Source organism: Mytilus trossulus, chromosome 10 (assembly GCF_036588685.1).
Source record: "Mytilus trossulus isolate FHL-02 chromosome 10, PNRI_Mtr1.1.1.hap1, whole genome shotgun sequence".
Lineage (NCBI taxonomy): Eukaryota > Metazoa > Mollusca > Bivalvia > Mytilida > Mytilidae > Mytilus > Mytilus trossulus.
Genome location: NC_086382.1, coordinates 67,418,506 through 67,431,559, shown reverse-complemented (window position 1 = coordinate 67,431,559; position 13,054 = coordinate 67,418,506). Strand labels below are relative to the sequence as shown.

At 35.9% G+C, this 13,054-nt stretch overlaps 1 protein-coding gene across 2 annotated transcripts in view; it reads right to left on the bottom strand.

The window, feature by feature from the left end:
• Positions 1–5,841: 5,841 nt before the first annotated feature.
• The window catches only part of LOC134688403 (CNK3/IPCEF1 fusion protein-like), a 42,444-nt gene continuing 35,231 nt past the window's right edge, over positions 5,842–13,054 (bottom strand). For both annotated transcript variants that reach the window (XM_063549105.1, XM_063549106.1), the window contains 5 exons: positions 10,138–10,206; positions 9,327–9,427; positions 8,267–8,488; positions 7,595–7,812; positions 5,842–7,025 (listed from right to left, as the gene is read on the bottom strand). In XM_063549105.1, the coding sequence (XP_063405175.1) occupies positions 6,876–7,025; positions 7,595–7,812; positions 8,267–8,488; positions 9,327–9,427; positions 10,138–10,206 (760 nt within the window). In that variant the 3' untranslated portion in view covers positions 5,842–6,875. The remainder of the gene's footprint in view (positions 7,026–7,594; positions 7,813–8,266; positions 8,489–9,326; positions 9,428–10,137; positions 10,207–13,054) is intronic.

Sequence of the window (13,054 nt, the reverse complement as noted above, 5' to 3'; positions counted from 1 at the left end):
TTTGCTGGATGTATTTGTTGTTCAGCAGCGTTCTTAACTGGATGTATTGGTTGTTCAGCAACGTGCTTTGCTGGATGTATTGATTATTCAGCAGCGTGCTTTGCTGGATGTATTGGTTGTTCAGCAGTGTGCTTTGCTTGATGTATTGGTTGTTCAGCAACATGCTTTGCTGGATGTATTGGTTGTTCAGCAGTGTTCTTAACTGGATGTATTGGTTGTTCAGCAACGTGCTTTGCTGGATGTATTGGTTGTTCAGCAGCGTTCTTTGCTGGATGTATTGGTTGTTCAGCAGCGTGCTTTGCTGGATGTATTGGTTGTTCAGCAACATGCTTTGCTGGATATATCGGTTGTTCAGCAACGTGCTTTGCTGGATGTATTGGTTGTTCAGCAACATGCTTTGCTGGATGTATTGGTTGTTCAGCAACATGCTTTGCTGGATGAATTGGTTGTTCAGCAGCGTGCTTTGCTGGATGTATTGGATGTTCAGCATTGTGCTTTGCTGGATGTATTAGTTGTTCAGCAACATGCTTTGCTGGATGTATTGGTTGTTCAGCAGCGTGCTTTGCTGGGTGTATTGGTTGTTCAGCAGCGTTCTTAACTGGATGTATTGGTTGTTCAGCAACGTGCTTTGCTGGATGTATTGGTTGTTCAGCAGTGTTCTTTGCTGGATGTATTGGTTGTTCAGCAGCGTGCTTTTGCTGGATGTATTGGTTGTTCAGCAACATGCTTTGCTGGATATATCGGTTGTTCAGCAACGTGCTTTGCTGGATGTATTGGTTGTTCAGCAACATGCTTTGCTGGATGTATTGGTTGTTCAGCAACATGCTTTGCTGGATGAATTGGTTGTTCAGCAGCGTGCTTTGCTGGATGTATTGGTTGTTCAGCAACGTGCTTTGCTGGATGTATTAGTTGTTCAGCAACATGCTTTGCTGAATGTATTGGTTGTTCAGCAGCGTGCTTTGCTGGATGTATTGGTTGTTCAACAGCGTTCTTAACTGGATGTATTGGTTGTTCAGCAACGTGCTTTGCTGGATGTATTGGTTGTTCAGCAGCGTTCTTTGCTGGATGTATTGGTTGTTCAGCAGCGTGCTTTGCTGGGTGTATTGGTTGTTCAGCAGCGTTCTTAACTGGATGTATTGGTTGTTCAGCAACGTGCTTTGCTGGATGTATTGGTTGTTCAGCAGCGTTCTTTGCTGGATGTATTGGTTGTTCAGCAGCGTGCTTTGCTGGGTGTATTGGTTGTTCAATAACGTTCTTTGCTGGATGTATTGGTTGTTCAGCAGCGTTCTTTGCTGGATGTATTGGTTGTTCAGCAACATGCTTTGCTGGATGTATCGGTTGTTCAGCAGCGTGCTTTGCTGGATGTATTGGTTTTTCAGCAGCGTGCTTTGCTGGATGTATTGGTTGTTCAGCAGCGTTCTTAACTGGATGTATTGGTTGTTCAGCAACGTGCTTTGCTGGATGTATTGGTTGCACAGCAGCGTTCTTAACTGGATGTATTGGTTGTTCAGCAACGTGCTTTGCTGGATGTATTGGTTGTTCAGCAGCGTTCTTTGCTGGATGTATTGGTTGTTCAGCAACATGCTTTGCTGGATATATCGGTTGTTCAGCAACGTGCTTTGCCGGATGTATTGGTTGTTCAGCAACATGCTTTGCTGGATGTATTGGTTGTTCAGCAGCGTTCTTTCCTGGATGTATTGGTTGTTCAGCAGCGTGCTTTGCTGGATGTATTGGTTGTTCAGCAACATGCTTTGCTGGATGTATTGGTTGTTCAGCAGCTAGCTTTGCTGGATGTATTGGTTGTTCAGCAACATGCTTTACTGGGTGTATTAGTTGTTCAGCAACATGCTTTGCTGGATGTATTGGTTGTTCAGCAGCGTGCTTTGCTGGATGTATTGGTTGTTCAGCAGCGTGCTTTGCTGGATGTATTGGTTGTTCAGCAACGTGCTTTGCTGGATGTATTGGTTGTTCAGCAGCGTTCTTTGCTGGGTGTATTGGTAGTTCAGCAACGTTCTTTGCTGGATGTATTGGTTGTTCAGCAGCGTTCTTTGCTGGATGTATTGGTTGTTCAGCAACATGCTTTGCTAGATGTATCGGTTGTTCAGCAGCGTGCTTTGCTGGATGTATTGGTTGTTAAGCAGCGTGCTTTGCTGGATGTATTGGTTGTTCAGTAGCGTTCTTTGCTGGATGTATTGGTTGTTCAGCAACATGCTTTGCTGGATGTATTGGTTGTTCAGCAACATGCTTTGCTGGATGTATTGGTTGTTCAGCAGCGTGCTTTGCTTGATGTATTGGTTGTTCAGCAGCGTTCTTTGCTGGATGTATTGGTTGTTCAGCAGCGTGCTTTGCTGGATGTATTGGTTGTTCAGCAACATACTTTGCTGGATGTATTGGTTGTTCAGCAGCGTTCTTTGCTGGATGTATTGGTTGTTCAGCAACGTTCTTTGCTGGATGTATTGGTTGTTCAGCAGCGTTCTTTGCTGGATGTATCGGTTGTGCAGCAGCGTGCTTTGCTGGATGTATTGGTTGTTCAGCAGCGTTCTTTGCTGGGTGTATTGGTTGTTCAGCAGCGTGCTTTGCTGGGTGTATTGGTTGTTCAGCAACATGCTTTGCTGGATCTATTGCTTGTTCAGCAGCCTGCTTTGCTTGATGTATTGGTTGTTCAGCAGTGTGCTTTGCTGGATGTATTGGTTGTTCAGCAGCGTGCTTTGCTGGATGTATTGGTTGTTCAGCAACATGCTTTGCTGGATGTATTGCTTGTTCAGCAACATGCTTTGCTGGATGTATTGCTTGTTCAGCAACATGCTTTGCTGGATGTATTGGTTGTTCAGCAACGTTCTTTGCTGGATGTATTGGTTGTTCAGCAGCGTGCTTTGCTGGATGTATTGGTTGTTCAGCAACGTGCTTTGCTGGATGTATTGGTTGTTCAGCAGCGTTCTTTGCTGGATGTATTGGTTGTTCAGCAACATGCTTTGCTGGATGTATTGGTTGTTCAGCAGCGTGCTTTGCTGGATGTATTGGTTGTTCAGCAGCGTGCTTTGCTGGATGTATTGGTTGTTCAGCAACGTTCTTTGCTGGATGTATTGGTTGTTCAGCAGCGTTCTTTGCTGGATGTATTGGTTGTTCAGCAACATGCTTTGCTGGATGTATTGGTTGTTCAGCAACATGCTTTGCTGGATGTATTGGTTGTTCAGCAACATGCTTTGCTGGATGTATTGGTTGTTCAGCAGCGTGCTTTGCTGGATGTATTGGTTGTTCAGCAACATGCTTTGCTGGATGTATTGGTTGTTCAGCAACATGCTTTGCTGGATGTATTGGTTGTTCAGCAACGTGCTTTGCTGGATGTATTGGTTGTTCAGCAACGTTCTTTGCTGGATGTATCGGTTGTTCAGCAGCGTTCTTAACTGGATGTATTGGTTGTTCAGCAGCGTGCTTTGCTGGATGTATTGGTTGTTCAGCAACATTCTTTGCTGGATGTATTGGTTGTTCAGCAACGTTCTTTGCTGGATGTATCGGTTGTTCAGCAGCGTTCTTAACTGGATGTATTGGTTGTTCAGCAGCGTGCTTTGCTGGATGTATTGGTTGTTCAGCAGCGTGCTTTGCTGGATGTATTGGTTGTTCAGCAACGTTCTTTGCTGGATGTATCGGTTGTTCAGCAGCGTTCTTAACTGGATGTATTGGTTGTTCAGCAGCGTGCTTTGCTGGATGTATTGGTTGTTCAGCAACATGCTTTGCTGGATGTATTGGTTGTTCAGCAACATGCTTTGCTGGATGTATTGGTTGTTCAGCAACATGCTTTGCTGGATGTATTGGTTGTTCAGCAACGTGCTTTGCTGGATGTATTGGTTGTTCAGCAACGTTCTTTGCTGGATGTATCGGTTGTTCAGCAGCGTTCTTAACTGGATGTATTGGTTGTTCAGCAGCTTGTTTTGCTGGATGTATTGGTTGTTCAGCAACATGCTTTGCTGGATGTATTGGTTGTTCAGCAGCGTGCTTTGCTGGATGTATTGGTTGTTCAGCAGCGTGCTTTGCTGGATGTATTGGTTGTTCAGCAGCGAGCTTTGCTGGATGTATTGGTTGTTCAGCAACATGCTTTGCTGGATGTATTGGTTGTTCAGCAGCGTGCTTTGCTGGATGTATTGGTTGTTCAGCAGCGTTCTTTGCTGGATGTATTGGTTGTTCAGCAACGTGCTTTGCTGGATGTATTGGTTGTTCAGCAGCGTTCTTTGCTGGATGTATTGGTTGTTCAGCAACATGCTTTGCTGGATGTATTGGTTGTTCAGCAGCGTGCTTTGCTGGATGTATTGGTTGTTCAGCAGCGTGCTTTGCTGGATGTATTGGTTGTTCAGCAACGTTCTTTGCTGGATGTATTAGTTGTTCAGCAGCGTTCTTTGCTGGATGTATTGGTTGTTCAGCAACATGCTTTGCTGGATGTATTGGTTGTTCAGCAACATGCTTTGCTGGATGTATTGGTTGTTCAGCAACATGCTTTGCTGGATGTATTGGTTGTTCAGCAGCGTGCTTTGCTGGATGTATTGGTTGTTCAGCAACATGCTTTGCTGGATGTATTGGTTGTTCAGCAACATGCTTTGCTGGATGTATTGGTTGTTCAGCAACATGCTTTGCTGGATGTATTGGTTGTTCAGCAACGTTCTTTGCTGGATGTATCGGTTGTTCAGCAGCGTTCTTAACTGGATGTATTGGTTGTTCAGCAGCGTGCTTTGCTGGATGTATTGGTTGTTCAGCAGCGAGCTTTACTGGATGTATTGGTTGTTCAGCAACATGCTTTGCAGGATGTATTGCTTGTTCAGCAGCGTGCTTTGCTGGATGTATTGGTTGTTCAGCAACGTGCTTTGCTGGATGTATCAGTTGTTCAGCAGGTGCTTTGCTGGATGTATTGGTTGTTCAGCAGCTTGCTTTGCTGGGTGTATTAGTTGCTCAGCAACGTGCTTTGCTGGATGTATTGGTTGTTCAGCAGCGTGCTTTGCTGGATGTATTGGTTGTTCAGCAACATGCTTTGCTGGATGTATTGGTTGTTCAGCAACATGCTTTGCTGGATGTATTGGTTGTTCAGCAAAGTGCTTTGCTGGATGTATTGGTTGTTCAGCAACATGCTTTGCTGGATGTATTAGTTGCTCAGCAACGTGCTTTGCTGGAAATATTGGTTGTTCAGCAACATGCTTTGCTGGATGTATTGGTTGTTCTATATAAGTCATGTTGCTTTGCTGGATGTATTGGTTGTTCAGCATCGTGATTAGCTATCATTTGTTAACTATTAACCTTTAATTCATGTGAGTAACAAAAATAAAAGATGTGGGATAAGAAAACTTTTCACCAATGACAAAATGGAAAAAAACATCTGGTCACTGTAAAAGAACTGAGCAAAACCCATACTGCATAGAAGGTTTGCTTTCAACTGACTCTGTGGTTTCAGAAGAGAGTATTTAAAAAATTAGCATACAGGGACAATCTACTATAAAACCAAGTCTTGACCATGTGAATAGGTAAGATTGAGCGCTCAAAAACAGATTTAACCCCGCCACAATCTTTATGTGCCAGTCCCAATTCAGGAGCCACTAGTACAGTGGATGGTTGTAGTTGGTTCATTTCTGTAAGATTTGTTTTCCCGTAATTATTTTATTATAAATTAGGCTGTTTTTTCACATTTGAATTGATTCATATTTTTCATATCTGACTATTTGGTATGGAGTTTTTCTCAATGTTGAAGGCCATACTGTCACCTGAAAATGCTTACTACCACTTCATTTTACTCAGGTGGATAGTTGTCCTATGAACATTCATCCCATCTCTCCCTATTTTTATACAAAATATGAAAAAACACCAATCTAACAACATTTATTGATACTCAACTCCCTGTCAAAGGGATGACAAAATATATATCATATAATTAATCATTAAACAGATAACAATATATCTAACACATAACACTTTTACATCACTATATTTGGTTTTAGTTTAAATACAACATTTTAACTTAGTTTTCCCATAAAATGTAGCTGTATCAAAACATACTTAGTATTGATATTACAGACACCTATGAAATTAAAATCAACAATGGAAAGTTCAAGGGAAGTAATTGATATTGTACATTTAAGCTGGAACATTTGTTAAATATTTTATTTCTGATTTAATATACATCATTCAAAAAAATAGCAAGCTAAAAAACCTCAGGAAAGGTTTAGAATTCTCTTTTTCACCAGATTTATTTGTGTGGAATACAAGAAGTTGCTATTTCCAACACCTATCTAATATATTTTTTATACTGCAGCTAAAAATGGCTACAATCATATAGCAACTAACATGTTAACAAAAAATTCAAAACAATAAATCCCTTTCCTAAATGAGCCCAAGAGAATGAATAAAAAGTGACACAACATGAAATTAACCGTTATATCAATTTGTTACTATATTTGGTATAAAGACCACAAGAAGCCTGCAAGTTTTAATTTGAAACAATTTAGCAGTACAGCACACTATTATTCATAAAAAAACCTCCTTAAATTAGAAATGACAAGTTATTGTATCAAGACTTTACTTTTTATTATATATGCATTATTAAATATTCAAAGTCGGACAGTAATTTGGGCAAAATTTATAAAAACATTTTTCAAGACAGAATGTTGGCTGGAACTCTTCTATTCCAGTAAAAAGTATAAATTCAAAAGACAACTTACTTGTTGAAGAATTTTTCAACACATGTGCCCACAATAATTTTCTATCAACTAATTAATGTGTCTTTGTGAGTTTAGGCTAGTGCTGGAGTAAGTCCAGGCAGATTTTGTAAATACTCATGTACATGAATTTCATGATATGGACGTCCCTAGTACAAAATGTATTAACATAAATAAAGTCTCTTAAGAGCTTTCTTCATCTGAATCTGACTGTGTAGGTAAAGATCTCATTGAAGCAGACAATAGAAAATGGTCTTGATATCTTTTTAATGTATCTGCTCCCATTCCGTCATCTAAAAGTTTATCAATGGCTACTAATTCTTGTTCTTTGGCCTAAAATAGAAAATTCCAACACTTAAAATACAAAATCATAATACATTCTAGCTTGTGCATATTCAATTAACTGTTGGCTCTATAACACAATCTTAGCAGATAATTAAGGACTATATCATGGTGTACTTATTTTACATAAGGACTATATCATGGTTTACTTATTTAAGATAAGGACTAATTTAGGGTCTATTGTTTAAGATAAGGACCATATTATGATAAACTGATTAAAGATAAGGACTATAGCATGGTACAGTGATTTAAGATAAGGACTTTATCATGGTACAGTGATTTAAGATAAGGACTATATCATGGTGCAGTGATTTAAGATTTGGACAATATCATGGTGCAGTGATTTAAGATTTGGACTATAATATCCTGATGTACTGATTTAAGATGTAAAGAAGCATGTAAATAATGTTGACAAATCATTCGTCATTAGAACTATATAGATCGTACATTTTTGTGTTGATTTGCTTTCTTAAGTCTGAAGCTCTAACTTTAATGTATTTATCAAACTAATTTACATTGTTCATCTAGTTTTACAAAAATAAAAAATGCAATAAACTAACCTTTAATGTTCTTTCTAATGAGTGAAGTTTCTTGACTTTTTCCACCTGTACACCAGAAGGTAACCCATCTCCAGAACTCTCAGATTTTATTGCACTTCTTCTTTGTTTTTGTTTATCTTTGCCATCAAATGTCAAATTTTCACTTTCAATTGTACGATAAATATGTGTCAGATCGTCAGTACTTTGTGAAAACCCTGTAATTGTTGATGATTCAGAATCTGAAATTACAACATCATACTTTTAACTTTTTATAACCTGTTAATTGTGTGATATGGACAAAATATCTAAGCAATCCCCATAAAATTGCTGTGGAACAGTAGCATAATACCAGAGCAACAAACTTATAACACCAAAGTTTTGATCTGCTGCAAATCTTGCTGGTATTTAGGAAAAGTCAGAGAGAATGCTAAAACTCTATGACGTTAGCAAGTATTCAAAAAATCTGATTTAAACAAAAACCATATTTATATATATAAAGTATTTTAGGAACACTTATACTGATGAATCTGAAAAAAATATGCCTTTTAAAAGTATCAGAAAATATTTGACTATGAAATAAAAATATCATTTTTTAATGTAACAACATGTATTCTGCAATCAGAATCTTAAAACTTCAATCAGAAAAAAACATGAAAGCTTGAGATATATCTTAAATTAATGACTGATTCTTACTATCAGAGAATTCTGTTGGTACACAACTGTAAAGACTGCCTGTTGTGAAAGATGAGCAACCACTCCCACGGTTCCTGAACACAACCTCATCTTCTTCACTAACGGGTAACCTTGACCTTATATCAGGTGACCCATGACCACTAGAGTCTGTATCTTTACTTGTATTGCTAGTGTTGGCTGAGTCTAGTGTTTCATCATCACTTTCACTAAACTCTGCAATATCTGAAAAAAACAACAGTGATCACTAATGTTACCTCTACTGTAAGTAGTCAGTTCACAGAAAGTTTGTAAGTGCTAGATGTCAAAATGCATCAATTGATATAACATACTCACTAGAAGGTTGTTTTATGTTTTGACGTTTAGAAAGCATTGGTTTTAAGATGTTCCTGAGAAATTTGCTCAAATGATTTTGACAATTAAATAAATCTACCAGCATCAATAAGTCTTCAAGGTCAAGAAATAGGACATCAGATACTCAAAATTGACACTTAATGTACCTGATGTCAAATCTTGGGGTAAATACCCACCCAAACACCAATTCAAAATTCTGATAAAATTAAAACAGGGACCCAAAATTCCAAACTCTAAAGACATGGTAAGATTCTGCATATTTAAGAATCCCATGAATACAGGAATTTGAATTAAACTACATTTAAATTGGTCAAGTAATAAGCAGTTTATATGAAGTATTAGAAAATATTGTTTGTGTGCTCTCTTTTGTCCTCAATGGTAAGGGTCAAACCCCCAAAACAATCAAACCTTCCTTATTATGGTATAGAACCTTGTGGTACAAATACATCATCTAAAGGCTAATACTCAAATTATCGTTCTCAAAGCGGCTGAACATAAACCCTAAATTATTTTGGCCCCCTAATTCTTAATCAGTTAGGACGTCTTACATGAGAAAATATTGCATGCTCTTTGAATTTCTACTCGTCATAGAATTAGGCTACAAAAACAAACCTACCATTGTTGTCATTAGGACGTCTTACATGAGAAAATATTGCATGCTCTTTGAATTTCTACTCGTCATAGAATTAGGCTACAAAAACAAACCTACCATTGTTGTCATTAGGACGTCTTACATGAGGAAATATTGCATGATCTGTGACTTTCTTCTCGTCATAAGCAATAGCTGCCAGGCCCATTTTGTTCATCCATCTGTAGTTATAAACAGATATTATATTATGCATACTACTAACATTGTATTAAATATTTTGTTCAAGCTGACAAGAGCCCTAAAAAAACAGAGGATTCATTATTCTTTGTGGGATATCAATTTTCATGATTTTTTTTTAATTCAGCTGAACCAGAAATCTAAATGTTTCACATATTTTCTCAACTTTCTATAGGCTTGTATGCTAGCCATGACATCAGATTTCCACAAAAAATCAAGATTTTCTCAATTTATTTAAAATATTACCCATGAAAATAATTGAATTTACAGTATTTGTAATTGATGGAAAAGAACATAATTTTTAAAACATTTATTAGATTCATAAACCATTCTTGATTTTTACAGAACTTGGACAGAAGCTTCTTACAATAAAAAGATAGTAAATAGAGGAAAATTTTGAATATTTTTTCCCCCTTTTTTTGTTGAGCCTGTGACTAACAGCAAAAGAAGGAAAGACACTGTGTTCCGCAAAATCCTTACAATTTTTTACAAACTAAAACTGCAAATACATAGAATATCTGCAGAAAAACCAGGACTATATTATTCTCCAACTATATTGACTTTTTTGGTCCTGGCTATTTTGTGACACTGGGTTGATATATAATGTGTGAATATCCCCACTTCTATTTTTATTCACATATCATATATAAGAAAATAAATACCCTTTCCTCATTATAAATCTTCCACAACTTACTTTTTCATATCCTCTTGTCTGTCTGATGAAAATAGAAATGATGTTCCTAGGTTGTGGATTTTAAATGCACTGAAAAAGAAATAGTGAATTTGTTCATAAGAGTTAGAAGCAGTGTTCTTTTATTAAGACATTTTACTATGTATATGATGTATAAGAAACCTATCAGACAAAAGAGGGGTTGAGGGGTTAATTAATGTTATGGCTGGTCAACATTTTCTCTCTATCGACTAATTAAACTACAGAGCCCTTTACACATCCCAGCAGAGTATTAACACTGCAGAGTATAGTCCTGTCTGAGGCATCAATTCAATATGAGTACATTTCAAACACTTTGATATTTACCAGAATCAAAGCATACATGTTTGGTGATATAGAAAGTTTAATGTTTTCCCTTAAACTCTAGATTAGGAAATATTTGAAATTGCAGATAATCTCTTTTGTTATATTCATCATGTAAATCAGTTATTTATAGAAAATAGATCTGAAATGTAAATTTATTAGTGATCAACCTCCAGTAATCAGCTGGACTTTAATTTGTTTGTTTCAGATGATATAAAAAATTATTAACATTTATATTGTATTAAATCATTTTCTATTTGGGAACATGAGAGTCATGTGACATCTAAGTCATGTGATCTGGTGCCTTGTGACAACTATATTTCTTGGGTGTATCCAAGTGAAAAGTTTTGCATATGAAAAAGCGGCAATTATTTGAATACAAAAAACAAACAAGTAAAGCAAAATATGAACTAGGTATAACCTGACATAAAAACGATACTTGTTTTGAAGATAATTCATATGAGGAAAAAAATTAACAGGAAATAATGTTTATATGCTACACTAGATAGTGTATAAACTAAATATTGAAAACAATACTGATTGTTTAATATGATCTTCTACTACTCTCACCCATATCCTCATGCATTGGTTTTATTAAATAAAATAAATGGAGAATATGTCCATGGAAAATGTGGAGAAGGTGTCCATGGGATATAAATGATCCCCCCTTTTTTTTTTTACATATAACATTTTAAAGGGACATAACTAGAAAACTGTTAAACTGGTACCATCCAAATTTCAACTCGATCTATGTTTTATGGTAATATATATATACAAGTTCCTCAACATTAGGTTGAGACAAACTAAAGTTAAAGAACAGCAATAAATTTTGGGACATAGTGAAACTTAATTCCTCCTAAATAGTGGCAGGGGTAAAAAATTGAAAAATTTGTATGAAAAATTTATATGTTTGGTATGAATATTATTTTTCTTGATTGGATTACAAACGTGGTGGTTTGACATATACATGTGCAGGAAAACATCATGTCTGTCCTGATCATTTTAAAAAGGATCAGAGATCTTTGATCTTGTTCCCATTTGTCTAAGTCTCAAATATATTACCACAGTCAAAAATCAAGCCCATTACCTAACAACCCTAACAAAATTGTTACAAGCACAACAAAAATAAAAATATATCCAAATAAAGAAGTGGCATGCTAAACTTCTACTAATAAATAAAAACATCTTTTTCTGCATATATATATATCCTCTGATTCCTTCCTGAATTCAATGACAAAGTACCACAACATAATAGCAAAAGATTCAGAATATCTTTCAAGTTGTTCTCTAACGTCTAATGTTTTAAATGTCTAATTTTCTTCTATATATAAAATAAAAATACTGTAAAATATTTTGTTTATCAAAGCCAACTTTAAACTTCAGAAAGAATGATATAAAATAAAGATCGTGTATGGGTATATACGGTAATCATAAAGAGGTCACAACATATGAGTCTTTTTTTCTATCTGCTTGTGTTGTTTAGATGGTGTATCAAGTCAAGTTTATCTCACAGTGTGACAAATCATATACAACAAATACAAAATGTCATTTTTTTTCACCAAAGATCATTCATGTATGAAAAAAATATTTTATATAATAAACTACTAAAAATTATGCTTATCTAAATAATTCCTTTGAATACTGTTAACAAACTCATTTTTGCGACCTATTTGGGAGTAGAAAAAAATAAGGCAAATATTAATTTTTGTGAACATGAATCTTCACTAAACTACATGAAGTAAATAAGAAAATTGAGAAAAAAAATCACCACAAATAGACTTGAAATGGATAATGGGGAAATAAAATATCCACAAAAAAAGTTGGTTACAGTACATCAAGTGTAGGAAAACTGTGATTACCAGTATTTTTGTACTTGCACTTAGCATTACAACATACATATACGAGATCTATTGTAATAAGAAATAACTATTAAATCATTTGTTTTTAACAAAAGTAAAATAAGTGAAACTACATCTACCTCTGTTGATTGGCACATGCTAAGCAAACAATAAACATATAAATACAATGTACGAGCAATCAACTATCTATAAAACAAGATCTAGTACTCACGTACTAACAAAGGAAGCAGAAAATAAATTGATCAACAATTACACAATCAGTTACTATAGGTATCTATTCTATTGTAAGTTTGGAATGTCAGAATGAGTTAATGGAAGGGAACTAGTAAGCAGACACTATTATTAAATACATTTAAACTCTTAAAAGGAGAATGAAATATTTGATGCCGAAAATTTAACAAGATTAAAAAAATCATTTTTAGATACAGCTATAAAGCTTAATCGTCAAAACTATAAAATGAAAACTTTCTATAAAAAATAAAATAAACACATCTCAACTGTGATGTCATTTTAAGTGATATCAACATGGTGATTCATCAGATTTTCATAAGCAGGTTGAATCAACATATCACACCTAAGAGGAGATTTATTCATATTTTATCTTATTAGAACTCACAAATAGATTTCTTTTATTATGAATGCTATTGAATGATATTCAACAATATACAAGCCAATCACAAAAGGCACTTAAATTTCCAGTCATCATGAGTCTAATGAAC